The sequence below is a fragment of the Rhipicephalus microplus genome, chromosome 7, assembly GCF_043290135.1.
Source record: "Rhipicephalus microplus isolate Deutch F79 chromosome 7, USDA_Rmic, whole genome shotgun sequence".
In the NCBI taxonomy this organism is placed as follows: Eukaryota; Metazoa; Arthropoda; class Arachnida; order Ixodida; family Ixodidae; genus Rhipicephalus; species Rhipicephalus microplus.
The window spans coordinates 84152595-84168385 of NC_134706.1; the positions used below are offsets into that span (position 1 = coordinate 84152595).

The following is a 15791-nucleotide window of genomic DNA, read 5'->3' on the forward strand; positions in this document are numbered from 1 at the left end:
GGCCTGTCGATTGACCACGTTTGATAGTTGGAAAGTTAATGTGAATTTATTTTTCAGGAGCCAGGTTGCACTTAAAAATTTATGTTATTTTGGAAAATTAGTTCTATAGATGATTACCACTGTGGTAGTACTATACTTCAGTAGGACATATATATTGCGGTACGTATATTTTACATGAGGCTTCAGTTTATTTCAAAGTGATTATAGCAGATTTTGGTCCCTTTAACGAAGTGATAGCTTCCTCAAATAATTATTAGAAGTGAGTGCTTTTAATGATTGTTTTTAACTATCTCGTTTTTGGCTCTTCACAGATCGCAGAGATTGGCTTGTTAAGGTCCTGTGATGCATCGGTTGCACATTCTGGCACATCAATCTTCATCATTACTTGGAGCACCTGTACAAAAATAGAAAGGACACGTTCTCCCTAACTGTGCAAGCCTATGTCACTGCTGGGACTGTTATCATTCAGCGGATGTGGCGTGGAAGCATGCATGGCAGCCTCATCTGGAAGGACTGCGATCTGCTTGGGAGCTTCGAGGGCACAAAACTGCCTAACGGCTGGCTGCAAGGTTAGTTTTTTTTAATGCATACGATTACGTGAACACAACTTACTGTGCACAAATTGAAAACCCAAGCATGGTTGCTTTCAGTGGATACCTGTAATAGTCTTACACATAATTCTTATTCAACATTTATAGAACTAAATTGCAAGAAATTTGAGAATGTTGAAAGCTGAAAGCCTGCAGCTTATGAGTGAAACTCCAATAATCTGAGACTCAAAAGCTTGTGCTTTGAAACGAGCACAAATACTTTGATTCCTTATTGAGCTCTCAAGCTTGTGACTCCCTCTGTGGATCAAGTGCTCTGGGAGGAAATAGCAAGTGGGTGAAAATTGCCTGGCTGTTCACAACTTGCAAGGAGAAAGACCTTTGAAGAAGCCTCAGATGACATAGTGCCAGTAACTGCATCTTTTACCTAATGTAGCTTTTTCTCTCTCGGTGCTGTTGCTTGTGTTTCAGCCGAACATGTTCACCACGATTGCATAGTGATATATAATTTTCTACAAATTGTACCTGACCTAAGTATGCATTGTTGATCTCTAAAGGTGACGTTCAGTGTGTTTGAAAGCCATGGCTTCCCATTTCTCTGTCTGTGGCTAGCCTATTTCAGCAGCAGAGCGATGCAGCTAGCACACATGCAATCCAAGTCATGGAGCGCTCCTTTGGTGTTCTGTGCAGGACGCAGCATATCCATCCGGCAAGACACTGGTATCAACAATAATGGTGAGTGTTGGTGGCACCTGTAGGAGCCCGTTGTGTTTGTGGCGTATGAATATTTCCCCTGATGAAGTGCATTTTTGAAATGTTTTCTTCATATAGAATAATAGATGTCAGCAACAAGCACACTCATAATCCACAAGTTCTTTGTGTCTTCTAGACTGCCCATTTGCTCTTATATGCGGTATGGTGAGCTGGCTATGTTAGACAGCCTTAAAGTTATGAACATTGGCTGTTGTGTTGTAATGCAGTCTAACTTGTGCTTCTTAGTGAACTTATGTGTGGTCTACTTCTCGCACCTAGTGTAAAGTCGAAATAGAAGAAACTCTATTGGCTTTTTATGCCTGTCAGAAGTTTCATGCCTTCATCTATAACATTGTAGTTTTGCTCTTGTATCATATTAAATATATTTTCAGTCTTCACTGTTTGTGTGTGTGTGTTGAGGCTTGTCATTGGCTTCTGAAAATACAATATCTGTAAATATGAGCACATATCTGACAACTATGCACTCTTGCATGTAGCATGGTTGTAATAATGATCTGTATTTTTCTAAGTTCCAGCAGTAACAAGGGGTTCGCGGTCATGTACAGTGTATCAAGAACAGAGCACAGAAGACCAACAAGTATAAAGGGACTGCCAGTGACTGTTCTCCTGCTCAAAGCTTACAACAGCAGAAAGAGCACATTGTGATGTCAGGAGCAGCTGCTGCTTAACTTCTTAGCAGTGCATTATTCAGGAGCTCCTTTGCTTGCATTCGAAATTATTTAAATTTTGCATGGAAGATACCAAACTATGACACTAATTTAGAGGCTGCTGTAGTGTTAGTGGGCAAATATTTTTGAGCTGAAGTTTTTAACATGTGTGTTAAGTGCCTGCGTGCCTCTACATTTACATGCGAGAATTCACAGCATCCATGGTCGCCAATGATAACTGTGTTTGCATTCTTCGTAGTACAAGAAGTAAAGCCATGGATGCAGTAATCATGTACTTAGTCGATGTAATCCTTCAGTGTACACTCATTTGTATAGCACCAATGATGCCATGAGTGTATAAGCGCTGGGAAGTGAACCTGTGTGGATTATTTTATTTGGAAGGAAGAGGATCATCACTACTTCTAGTATATCTTAACAGTAGATTTTAGTGCTTGGGTATTATCCCACTGCCTGTCCGTCCTTCAACAGTCTAGTTATCTACCGTGTAAGTGTAACTTTTTAAATGTATACTTTGCTCGGATAGGTTTGTTCATAATGTAATGCAAGTGACTTATCATCTATGCAGCTCTACTCAGATTAGAAATAAAAGTATTTATTTTTATGTGTAGCTATAGCATGCATTCACTTGTGTTTTTCTAGGTGCCTGTAGAATTGTTTACCCCTACAAAAGTGCTGGTATACTCTAATATTGAATCTGGCATCTTAAAATAGTTTGTTAGTGGAAGTAAGAGTGTGTTTACAGCCAATATTACTATCCTCAGATGAACTGTGAAAGCTCTGTGGAAATTTATTTACATTTTTTCAACTTTGTGAAGGAAAATGTTGTTATGTTCTTTTATTGTGGTCCCTGTTTCATGCAAATGACACATAATTACTTTGCAGTGGCATAGTATTAGTTGTTATTTTACACATATGTGCTGAGCAACATCGCAGTTGAGGCCAGCAGCAAGACATACATGCAGTGCACTGGAGGATCACCTCACATAGTGTACAGTCTTTGCCCACCAGTAAACTCAATATTTTTCAAGCAGACTAATAGACAGCTGTATGGGAAGTGTGTTGATGTGCAAACTTTGAAGTCTTCTTGAGGAGTGTTCTTCATAATTTTTGTCCAAGTGAAGTAGCTACCCAAAGCCACAACTGGTGGGAATGTGGTGGTTTCCTCTCTCCAAAAGCACTCCTACCAGCTGCCTCAATGTTAGCATAGGGTGAATTCACGAACTGGAAAAATAGTTGGTCTTTGTTTTTTTGGCCGAAAGAGTCACTTCCACCGTTGAGCCACCACGACGCTCTAGAATAGAAACTTTTAGCTAAATAAAGTTGATTCTACTTTTGAGAAGTGTTTTGGGGAAACGAAATGGCACCTATAGCTGTCAATATAAACACTGTTTACACCCAGGAGCTTAGTAGCTTATAATTGTATTATTCATGTATTGTATAGAATTTACTCGCGCTGTGCCAACTTTCAGCCCAAGTGTCCTAACATGCTTTGTTAGTGGGTTGTGAATGAGCCAAGCTATGTAAATAAACAGAGTGATATTGCAGACATGTACAAAATATTGATGCACAGCCCTTTTCTTTAGCATGACATTGTCAAGGGCTTTATTCTTGTGTTTTTTTATAAAAACTGCTTGTCACTGGGCAGCAGCGGAAAACTATGCATCAAGCTTTTGTGAGATGGTTCGAGAAACACTGTGTTCAGACATAACAGTGCCGGTGGATTTCTCTCGTAAGTTACCTTCTGTAGTATATTAAAAATGAGTGTATTAGAATTGTTGTTTTATAGCCATTCATTTTAATATTTACACCAGAGTGTATGTATGTATGTATGTATGTATGTATGTATGTATGTATGTATGTATGTATGTATGTATGTATGTATGTATGTATGTATGTATGTATGTATGTATGTATGTATGTATGTATGTATGTATGTATGTATGTATGTATGTATGTATGTATGTATGTATGTATGTATGTATGTATGTATGTATGTATGTATGTATGTATGTATGTATGTATGTATGTATGTATGTATGTATGTATGTATGTATGTATGTATGTATGTATGTATGTATGTATGTATGTATGTATGTATGTATGTATGTATGTATGTATGTATGTCTTTTACAACTTCAAGTGCACCATTACCTATCTCGAAGCGCTGCTCCTTTCCGAGGTTGTTGTACATTACTTTCGTTTTCTGCAGATTAATTTTAAGACCCACCTTTCTGCTCTCCTTGTCTAACTCCGTAATCATGAGTTGCAATTCGACCCCTGAGTTACTCAGCAATGAAATGTCATAACCGCAGAGCCTAACCGCAGGTAATAACCGCAGAGCCTAACCACGAGTTTGAAGTAACTAGAAGAATAAGAATGGGGTGGAGCACATTCAGCAAGCACTCTCTAATTATGACAGGTAGATTGCCACTATCTCTCAAGAGGAAGGTATATAACAGCTGTATCTTGCCGGTACTTAGCTACGGAGCAGAAACCTGGAGACTTAAAAAGAGGGTTCAACTTAAATTGAGGACGACGCAGCGAGCATTGAAAAGAAAAATGGTAGGTGTAACCTTAAGAGACAAGAAGAGAGCAGAGTGGATTAGGGGACAAACGGGGTTTAAGGATATCATAGTTAAAATAAAGAAGAGGAAACGGACATGGGTCGGGCATGTAGTGCGTAGACAGGATAACCGCTGGTCATTAAGGGTAACTGACTGAATTCACAGAGAAGGGAAGCGGGCTAGGGGGAGACCGAAGGTTAGGTGGGCAGAGGAGATTAAGAAGTTTGTGGGTATAAATTGGCAGCAGCAAGCACAGGACCGGGTTAACTGGCGGAACATGGGAGAGGCCTTTGTCCTGCAATGGACGTAGTCAGGCTGATGATGATGATGATGATGATGATGATGATGTATGTATGTATGTATGTATGTATGTATGTATGTATGTATGTATGTATGTATGTATGTATGTATGTATGTATGTATGTATGTATGTATCTTTTAAATGAGAATTCGTTTATCATTGGTGAGTAAGTTTGGTAATGATTTGGCTGAATTTGTTTCTAGTTATTTCTCTTTTGTGACATTATACATTTCAATTTGTTTTGTACTGCATAAAAATAAGTGTAACCTTACACAGAATATTTGTGTTCGAAGTTGTTTCATTTACCAACCTACAGTCATGGGCAAGAAATTGGGTAAAATGAAATGAACCTGCGAAGATTAGTTTAGAGCATAGCTACTCTACATGGCATATCTCGTACACATTGCGTTGGTTGAATATGTCGATTTCAACCTTTCAATTTTAATCAGAATAAGCAAGCTATCACCCATGGTTGTATATGTGTGTGATATTTATGCATACTGTTATACCGGTTCGCAATTACAATTAAGGTCACAAACCTAGTCAAGCTGAATACACGAATTTTGTCCATGCACCTTTCATCTGCACTGGAACTGTTGTTAATAAAAAATAAACTTCAGTTTAGAAATTAATTCTAGTAACCAAAAGCAGGGTATCTCTTTATCACACAAATCAAATTTCTATTGTTCTGTTCCATTCTGGACAACAAGGGACCCTCTCAGCCGAACTCGATTAACTGCTATAGTTCATTTTAACCATTGACAGCGACATTACACTGAAGCATGCAGCATGACAAATAGCGGGAGAAAAGACACAAACTAATCACTCTGTTTGCGTCAGCTCTAACTGTCCGTGCTCTTTGGTCTGGCTGCATGTGATGATGCCCTCCAAATTAGCACGAAAGCGTGTCCCTACAAAGGCAGTCAACTTGGCTGCAAGCAGTTAGCTCACTGCATGTGTAGATTTTCTTCAAAACACCGCGAAGACTGATTGCTGGTCGAATATCGAAACACGTGAAAAGTAATATTCCAGGTATGATATTGGTATTTCAGCACTGGACACTTTTGCGATAAGAGAGGATGGAGGAGAAAATTATGAACCCTGAATTGTTTAATTTTTGAAGGAGCACAGTGCAGCGCTTTTGGGTCAAAAAGGGAGTGAAAGAAACAAGTGCGAAAGCCTACTCCTCAAAAAATTAGTACCCGCCACCACGCATATTGTCAGGCCGGGCAACCTCTTGAAAAAAAGAAGTGCTCAGTGATTCTGCGAATCGAACCAAGTACCTCCTAGATTGTAGTTGAGCGCTGTAACCGCTCGTCCACTGCAGCAGTACTTGTATTCGCCCTATTGCTGATATATCGTCATTCCTTCGAATCAAGCCAAATGCAAAAACGTCCGGTGAAACTTTGTCAAAAATAGAAAAAATAGTTAGAACGCGTTTGCCCAAGGTTACTAGAAGATATAAACCGCCACGTGTTACTGTATAACCGTGCACTATTTATTCTTGTACATTACTGTCATGACGTTGGGATAGCCGGCTCTAACGTAGGTTACCTTCTCATAGTTTTCCAAATATAAACAAGAAAATAAAAATATATATCGGCCTGTGACAACGCTAATGAACTATTATGAGTTCACTGTCACTAGTGTCAGTTTCACTAGATAAATGCTCAGTTTGCTTCCATTATCGTTATTTAGGAAAGTTTTGGCTCATTAACTCAACTCTCCTAATTAGCATTGATTCTCACATCTAAGGACCGTCACACTTCATCTCGCTTTCTGAGTGGCTGTCACTCCCATATAACGCGTACTCCACTTTTTTATGCTCTCCGAGGATCTGACGCTGCTTTGCGGAGACTTCCCCTGACGTCTGCTGGGCCAGAAAATTGTCTTTATTATCTATCAATTTCAAGCTTTCACGAAGCCGAAACCAGAGTCTCTCTCTCTCTCTCTATTCATCCTTTTCGCACGTGTGATAACGTCTCTCGACCTCAAGACTTGTATACACGTCCCTTGCTTTGTTTGCGCACTCAAACAACGCTGGACGAAATATTTGCACCGTGTTTTGTGAAAAGCATTAGCACTGAGACACCTCCCGACGAGTCTCCCTCATTTTACGTATACATATACCTAAGCGTAAGCGTATGCACGTTCTCGCATTCCGGCTTTATAAAAATGCTGCAGTGCATGGAACCAGCGAAATTGGGCTCACAATTTCATTTGATTACTGCTGTTAACTATTTCCGCACAATTCGTCTGCAGGCACTAAAGTCGCTCATGTGTCTTGTAATAAGAATATTGTAACAAAGCTACCTTTGACTATAGGTACAAAACAACCTTACGTTCACCACTATACCATGCTAGATTGCACCAAATTAGTTAAGTAGCAGCGCAGCTGCAATGAAATGTAAGGTAACTGGTCGCGTTAAATAGGGGAAGACATTCGAGGCACATTTTCAAACATTGCATGCATCGATTTATGTGTGGTTTTATTTATGTGGTGCACCTGTAGTGTTGTTTACTTGTACTTGGCGAGATAGTGCATGGATTGCTCGATGAATTAAGGCCATCGAGCAATTTCGTTTTTAGCTACAGTCGTTGATTAAAGGCGAGTGCTTGGCTTTGAACAGCCCGCCAAAACGCCTATTACAACGTTCGCGGCATCCCGTAAGCGCTGTAGCAGACGCTCGTGGAACTGAAACTTAGATGCAGCAAATCATTGGCTATCATCGTATACTCTCGATGCTAGACGCTTTGCGTGCAACCATGATATTATCGGAAGACACTTCTTTCTTTCCTTGTCGTTTCATCGGCTATCGTGTGTCCTCCTTGCCCTCTTAATTGCTGAATAAGTTAAATTCATACCCGCGCTATAGTAATCCCTCCAGATAAGAGAATTTTTGGCTAAGAAAATGCGTAGCCAAAGAGAAAGCTTTGTGAATTCAGCCCCTGGTTCCAAGGAACCCAAACCGCGCTGTATGCCTTCAGCTGTGGGTGTTGTCTTTTCAGTGAGAAGAGTGTGCATCCTCGTGATCAGAGACCTCAATAAAGGCACGACTGGTCGTTCGTGGTCGTGAAAATTATCTGCGGCTGATTATATACCATGAGGGGCATTCGGCACCGGCTCTTTATGAGTGCACATTTGTGGTAGTGAGGGCGACGCGACATCCGCGGCCGCTTTCGAAGTCTCTGTACCTTTTTGGCAGGCATGTAGAGTTATCTGTTTTTATGATTCACCAACTACTCTAGAGAAAAGCGTTTCTAAGCGAGCTAGTTACCAAGACGTGAATCTACCTATATTGAAGTCACCTTAGTTGCATTCGATCCTGTTCACTTTCTGCACTGTTTACTTCACAGTAATGATGCACCTTTCGACAATATACGTGACTCTATTCCGTACACTCAACCTGGCCATTTCAAATAAAGCGTGAAATTTCATCGCTACTCACCTGTCCGGACTTTTAACTATACAGTCGTCCTTGTCTTGAACGCATTGGTCTGAACCAGGCATGTAGTACTTCCCATCGATGCAATTGCACTTGTTGCCGAGGAGATGACAATTGTTTCCTCCACCTGGACATCGGCACTTCGCGCATCCCTCAGTTGGAAAATCACTGTAGGAACAATAAACTTTGAACTTCCATTGTATGATTACAGAAAGTACACGATATACATCAGAGCGTAGAGCTGTAGGTGAGTCGTACGTAAGGAAAGCTTATGCAAAAGAAGCCAGCATGGACACATCAAACCGGGGCATTTACCAAAGCACCGTCGTCTTTTTTTGAATGGTATCCGGAATCATGCTTAGTGAAAATGTTCTTTCAAAAGCCCTTAAGCTACCTCTACAATGCGAAGAACGAGCTTATCATTCTATCCTAACGCTTCCTGTTTATGTGGCGATATTCGTGACTCCAGATGGTTTTTCCCGTGACGTGAAGCTAATATGCTATCGCGGTTGATCGGTGTACAATAGACAGCTTTTGCGAATAGTCTCCCTTTTTGCTTTGCCGTGACGGCGCATGCACGTTCTTCCTTGTCTCGCATGACAATTGTACGGGAAAAAACTGGTTTCACTTCCTTTACTGCATCTGTGACTGGGCAAGAGAATTTAGCAGCGTATAAAGAAAATAAAGTGGAAAATTGTGGCTGACTCAACGCCTAGTGTTAATATTTCGCGTGTTTTATGAAGGAATATTGTGTCGAGTAGAGATAGCGCTTGCACGAAGGGTTATGAGGGTGAGAAGAAAAGTGCTGTCTTCACTCTAAACCTAGGGATGTTTAGGAAACCTTTCATGTAGTTATACGTAAGGCCCTTGTTGAGTGAGATTGATGTTTCTGCTTTTGTGGCAAAAATAAAGAGATGCTGTGCAAGCGCACCCACGTTTCAGCACGTGAATTATTCTATAATACCCAAAGTGTGTCAAAACTCAGGCAGAGCATGCTGTGTGGTATTCAAGGTGGGGTGAAAATGAGAAGGTGGCGGCCGTTTCGGATGGACGTTCTGAGATTTTGTTTGGACTGAGACAGGGTAATACTATGTCAGTATCTATTTACGTCTCAGTTAAAAAACGGCGTGACCATCTCTTTCTGTTGAAACAAGCGAGATAACAAAGTAAGCTTCTTGGAGGAATACGCTTCGATGTATGTGGATAGCTCTGAGGGCGTGGTGTATAAAATTCCACTTAGTTGTGATCAGGTGTACATTGGCCAAACTGGCCGGTGTTTGAACGTCAGAGGGAGCAAACACGAATGGTTCGGCAGCACATTTTCTTACACACTGTCAATCGTGCTCTTTGGTGAGGCGAGCTTTTCAAGCGTATCACTTCTTGCCAAAGCGAAGATGCTTTTTCCGGGCAAAAGCAAAACATGGAGGTTAACCAGCTTGTACCGGGTTTGCTACCCTACACTCGTTGAGAGAAAAAGGGGACAAAAAGAGTGGAGTAGAGAAAATCATGAACACGTGATACGCGCACCCACGTCAGCGTTCACCGCTTACACTTCGACACTCACAACTGCAACTTGTTTGACACTGAAGGTCCTCCGCAGTTGCACAAAAGTAGACTAGAATTCAAGATGTTCCCAAAAGGCTTGCAAGAACTGGTTCCAAGGAACCCAAATCTCGCCGTATGCATTCAGCTGTGGGAGTTGTCATTTCAGTGAGAAAAGTGGACATCCTCGTGATAAGAGACCTCAATAAAGGCACGACTTGTCGTTTGTGGTCGTGAAAATTATCTGCGGCCGATTATATACCCTGAGGGGTATTCTGCACCGGCTATTTATGAGTGCACATTTGTGGTAGTGAGGGCCATGCGACATCCGCGGCCGCTTTCGAAGTCTCTATACCTTTTCGGCAGGCAAGTAGAGTTTTCTGTTTTTAGCATTCACCAACTACTCCAGAGAAAAGTGTTTCTAAGCGAGCTAGTTACCAAGACGTGGATCTACCTAGACTGAAGTCACCTTAGTTGCATTCGATCCTGTTCACTTTCTGTACTGTTTACTGCACAGTAATGATGCACCTTTCGAGAAAATACGTGACTCTATTCCGTACACTCAACCTGGCAATTTCAAATAAAGCGTGAAATTTCATCGCTACTCACCTGTCCGGACTTTTAAGTATACAGTCGTCCTTGTCTTGAACGCATTGGTTTGAACCAGGCATGTAGTACTTCCCATCGATGCAATGGCACTTGTTGCCGAGGAGATGACAATGGTTTCCTCCATCTGGACATTGGCACTTGGCGCATCCACTGTATGAACAATAAGATTTGAACTTCCAGTGCATGATTACAGAAAGTACACGATATACAACAAAGCGTAAAGCTGTAGGAGAGCTGACACTGGGTTTCACGTAAAGAGAAACTATACAGAAGAAGGCATCTTGAATATATTACATCGGTATATCTTTCAGTGCACAACCACCCGAGTTAAGGAACAATATATTGAAATTGGGTTTATAAAAAGAAGTCCTCCAGTTTATTCCTGTGGAATGCCTTTGCTGAAAGACCTTTCTATTTCCTGCGTTTCGGCAGTGTGGCTATTCACATTTATTCAGGCGATATAAATAGCTGCTGCGCATTTGCATCGACAAGCCGTTTGCACCATTGCGCAAAGTCTGTAAATTCTGGCAGGTCATTAGGTGTGAAGATACAGGCCATGAAAATGAGAACAATGAGGTAGCAGTTCGGGGTAAACACGCTCTCATTTCGTGCAGATTCTAGGACATAATTATCACCAACGATTGCATAACACTCAGATGCAAAACTGGAGCCTAACAATATGTTGGAATTCGTGGCGGTGATCTTGTACTCGGGCAATTCATTGAGCAGTGGTGTCAGGAGAATAACTCCAGTCAGTCACGTTGAAAACAGCTTGCATTTCTGAGCCAACTGGTCGTTTGAACACTTGAAAGTGCGAAGCATTAAAAGGCCTTAAGTAATAGCTGCTGAAACGTCACCCCTCAGACAATGATTGCTGGTTTTATTCCAAGCTGCTCGTTGCGTACCAACGAGGTTGTCTCGGCACTCTTTAGGTCAAGGCGTTGTTCTGCTCAGCTTCGATGAAACAGACAAGGTTTTGACAGAAGATTAGGTGAAGTACGCTGAAAAGGTAAGGTAAGTGGTGCGTTTCTCCTGAAAAGCGACGTGCAGGACTGTGAAGAAAACTGAGCCGAAGTAAAACGTCTCCGCATGAACCAACCTCGGAAGCAATCAGCCAGCTTCGAGGGAGCACCGACAGAGCCAGGCACAGCGACTGGACACTGATGCGCAGAATCTACCGGAAGGGCATGGATTCTTCTCGGAATCAGTCTCCAAATCCAGGATGTTAAGAATTCGTTGTACAGGAAGAAACATCGCTGGAAGCATTGTGTCACTTTGTGTAAAAGACAACTCCGAAACTCGGTGGTAAAGCGTCTGTCTGTTTCTCATGGGAGCAATTTTGCTCTAAGAGCGGAGCAGCGGCCACCGCATGAATCCAAAACTGGTCTCTACATTGGTGACTGGACACCCTTGTGAATATCGATAGAGTTGGAAAATTTTGCTCGCAGCAGAAGCGGCATATAAAGAGTGCTTACCAGCGCAAGCGACAAGGCAGGAGCGGACAGGAGAAGAGAGCAGACAGAGCACTGAACTGCCATTTTATTTCTTGCGAAGGTCTTCGCTTTTTACAGTCACCAGTCTCAACAGTCATGCGCGATACACAATGACAATGCATAAGTGTATCACACCGACAAGCAAAGGAACAACTTTTTCTTTATTGGGGAACGCGACAGAAGAAGTGCTAACACAAGCATATTTCAATGAGCAAATCTTTTCTGCCTCTATAATCTCGCGTGTGGTGTGGTCCCTGCATCTTTTTTCATTAGTACACTGTGGAAATATTGGCCGGCAGCCACACGTGCTGCAGTGAACGGACAGCCATCCTTGTTTAGAGTGATCTACACTGACATGTGTTCGCTCAGCCTCTCATTTATACAACGACCTGTTTGGCCGACGTAACATCTTCCACACGATAACAGCAGCTCGAACACCACAATACAGCCCTTACACCACATTACACCACATCGTGACGTCAAGATGGAGGATTTCCGCGAGAAGTGTCACAAGAGCATTCTTTGAGAAGAAATTGTCGAGCTCTTTAAAAAGGCGCATACTTCTGCGAAGTAAAAGTCGTCGCTTGATCTGGTCATGCTCACCGGCGAAGTCGAAGTGCAGCTGTTTTCCTTTTGTTGCTCTGGACGATGATTCCACCAGAGTGACAACTGTGCCCGGTATCTATTTTATTTCAATAACATTATTACTACTTTCTTTTTTTGCATTCTCATGGAATATTACTCCCTCGTAGAGGAGCCGCATGACATGCCGTACTTTTATGTCGCAGCAAATATTGATGGTTTAAGAAACGATAAAATGTGATGACATGGTGCATAGATGAAAGGGTTCACACGAACGGGAGAGCAAGGGTGGGTGCTACAGCAGTCTCCTTGAGAAGTAGCGTTCCACTCAGGTCACTGAAAAGGAATTTTGTGATGTGACTCAATAAGAAAGGGGTGCGAAGCTTGCTGTTACGGTTCGGGGAAATAAACCATCCACCAGGGGTCTTTATTTTTGTTCTCCCTTTCAACAACACCTCGATTTCTCACTAGAATCCGAATCACTTGTCCATGCTCCCTGCGATGCTTTTCATATGAGGAACAATTGCTCTGCACATCGCTCAAGTTTATAGGCTGTCGACAGGTCCTGCCACACTGGCCAGCTGCTCTCCGTGACACTCAGTACCGGAATTCGTGACTGGCTGAGCGAAAATAGATGTTCGGTCGCGAGAACAACATACACTGCGTAGATAACGAAGAAAAGCTGTTAATTTCAGGCACCAGTGCCAGAACACATGCCTAGGGCATGTACCCTATTTACATAAATAAAGACTACCACTTGAATGTCACTGTCTGCCGATGACAAAGGTGTGTTGTGTGAAATGATGTGATACTGCGGCTTTCGTGCTCACCACTGCAGCATTTATGAACGCAAGTTTGCGCTTAAGCAAGAATTGCTGCGTAGTCCTGGACCTGGGCCACAAACAAATGTATATACAGCAGCCAAATAACTGGGATAACGAGCGTATCACGTATGCCATTCTATCCTGCCGTTGATGAAACTCTTCGTGTAGTGCTTTACTGAATCAGTGAAATACCTAAGAGGCTTACTACTTTTGGTGGAATCATGCAAATTTGAGCACCAGAAGAGATGTAGATCATTCGAAAAATCCCAATGAACAGTGTGTTCGCATATGCAACATGGTTACCACAAATATGGCCGAAGCTTACCACTGAGAGTTTTTGTATAAACTTTTATTTTGACTAGAGCGAACAGATACTGGGCTGACATAAACCTCGTTCGGCGTCCCAAAGTTAAATCGCTGAAAGCAAGAGCAATGAATTGGAGAAACATGGGAAGTGCTGTGCAAGGCATGCTCGCAGTTCTTAAGCAATCACCTAGCTGGAACAGCTGTCTAACAAAACCATACCAGCAAACTCTTTCCTTTGCTTCTCCATGGTTAGTTATATGAACGCGCAAAGAAAACGGTACATTAAAAAACGAGAACAAAACAAAAAGCAACAGCAAACTCTGCCTATTTGTTACAAGATTCATGTTACACTTAGTTCACTCAGTGTACAGACGCTTGAGAGTCGAGCGGTTGTTGATGATGAAACTCGCAGCACAGGGGCGCGAAAGGAAGGACACGTAGAGGTGAACGTGACGATTAGATATACCACTGAAAACAGCGGTTAACCGGCACGTTCCGCGGACAACATTGCCCGCCAGAGCAGCGCGGGTCGCGTAACAGCAGCGCTGCAGTGGTAGCAGCGGCGCATGTGAAGCAAACGCGCGTCCGCGCGTCCTCCCGCCGCTCATTGCCGCGACCACCGCCACTCGGTCGCTCACATACGGAACAGGCTTTAACCACTTCGCGGCTGAGGTATCGTTAAGTAAAGAAATGAACAAGTTCATTTTTTTACTAAGTAAGGACACGCGCACAGACACGGACACTAGAACAGGAAATCACGCAGACCAAGAGCGCCTACTCGCAACTGAAGATTATTGATTGATTTGTGGGGTTTAACGTCCCAAAACCACCATATGATTATGAGAGACGCCGTAGTGGAGGGCTCCGGAAATTTTGACCACCTGGGGTTCTTTAACGTGCACCCAAATCTGAGCACACGGGCCTACAACATTTCCGCCTCCATCGGAAATGCAGCCGCCGCAGCCGGGATTTGAACCCGCGACCTGCGGGTCAGCAGCCGAGTACCTTAGCCACTAGACCACCGTGGCGGGGCAACTGAAGATTATTGGGAAGAAAGGTAGATACATATATATCAGTTCGGTCACATGACCTGGCAGGTGAAAAAGTAGTTGCAAGTAGGCGCTCTTGGTCTGTGTGATATCCTGTTCTAGTGTGCGTGTATCTGTGCGTGCCCTTATTCAGCTAAAAGATCAACCAATACCAACTAGCCCAACTATCCGTGCTACTGAAATGAACAAGTACATAGAAAACGCGTAACTATCTTCTTATGTGGAAGTAAGCGAGCTAACGAGGGAAAGTTCTAAATAAAACACAGCTCGACGTCTGTGGATCGCTCTGAGGGCGGGATTCGTGAAATGCCACTTGGACGTCGTCAGGTTCGCATCGGCCAAACCGGTCGGTGTTTGAACGTCAGAGTATAGGAACATGAGTTGCCACTTTCGAATATATAGGTGGCACATTTGCTTCTCTCTATGTCTGGCTCTAAGTGATTTTAATGAATAAGAGAAGAGAAAACAGTCACAACTTTGCCGCAAATGCGAAGCAATGACCGCGACCGCAACAAACTCGAAGGTCATGCACAAAATTGAAAACGAACTGAAACGTGCCCCGCGTGCCTCACGCAGAAATGACGCACTAGATGTGCTGATGGGTACAGATGTACGCCAATAAGCGTTTCAGTTGTTACTTTGCTGTGCCTGAAAAGCACGCTTATCGCAAACGAAAACTGCAATAATTTCAGTGACCTTTGTGCGCCCAGTAACTACAACAGAATCGTTCTAGTAAAGCGCGAGGCCAGCCAAGACATATGATTCTCCCCTTTTCCCCACCGTGACATAAGGGTCCGCGAAAGAGCGTCGCTTTCCTCCTCCAAGCGGGGAAAAGTGCGCGTCGGAGATTAGAACGCACGCCGCCACGCGATGTGGCAACACACGCTCATTGCGCCATCTTTCTGGCAATGCTGAAAACACAACTCCCCCGAGATGCCCGTCAGCAGTGGTAGATATAAATAGCTTGCCGTTTGAATGTTCGCGGACGTGCTTGGAGAAACATATATATATTGTGGGAATTGAGGCTGGCCCGCTGCCTTTGCGCGGGCTTTCCCGCCTTTTCTGCCGTTCTCATGTCCCGACAT

General features: G+C 42.9%; 1 protein-coding gene across 3 annotated transcripts in view; it reads right to left on the reverse strand.

Annotated features, from left to right (window-relative positions):
* Positions 1-15791, reverse strand: part of LOC119179859 (kielin/chordin-like protein) — a 204853-nt gene that overhangs the window by 112414 nt on the left and 76648 nt on the right. For all 3 annotated transcript variants that reach the window (XM_075869387.1, XM_075869386.1, XM_075869385.1), the window contains exons 5-6: positions 10453-10602; positions 8305-8469 (exon numbers count right to left, since the gene is read on the reverse strand). In XM_075869387.1, the coding sequence (XP_075725502.1) occupies positions 8305-8469; positions 10453-10602 (315 nt within the window). The remainder of the gene's footprint in view (positions 1-8304; positions 8470-10452; positions 10603-15791) is intronic.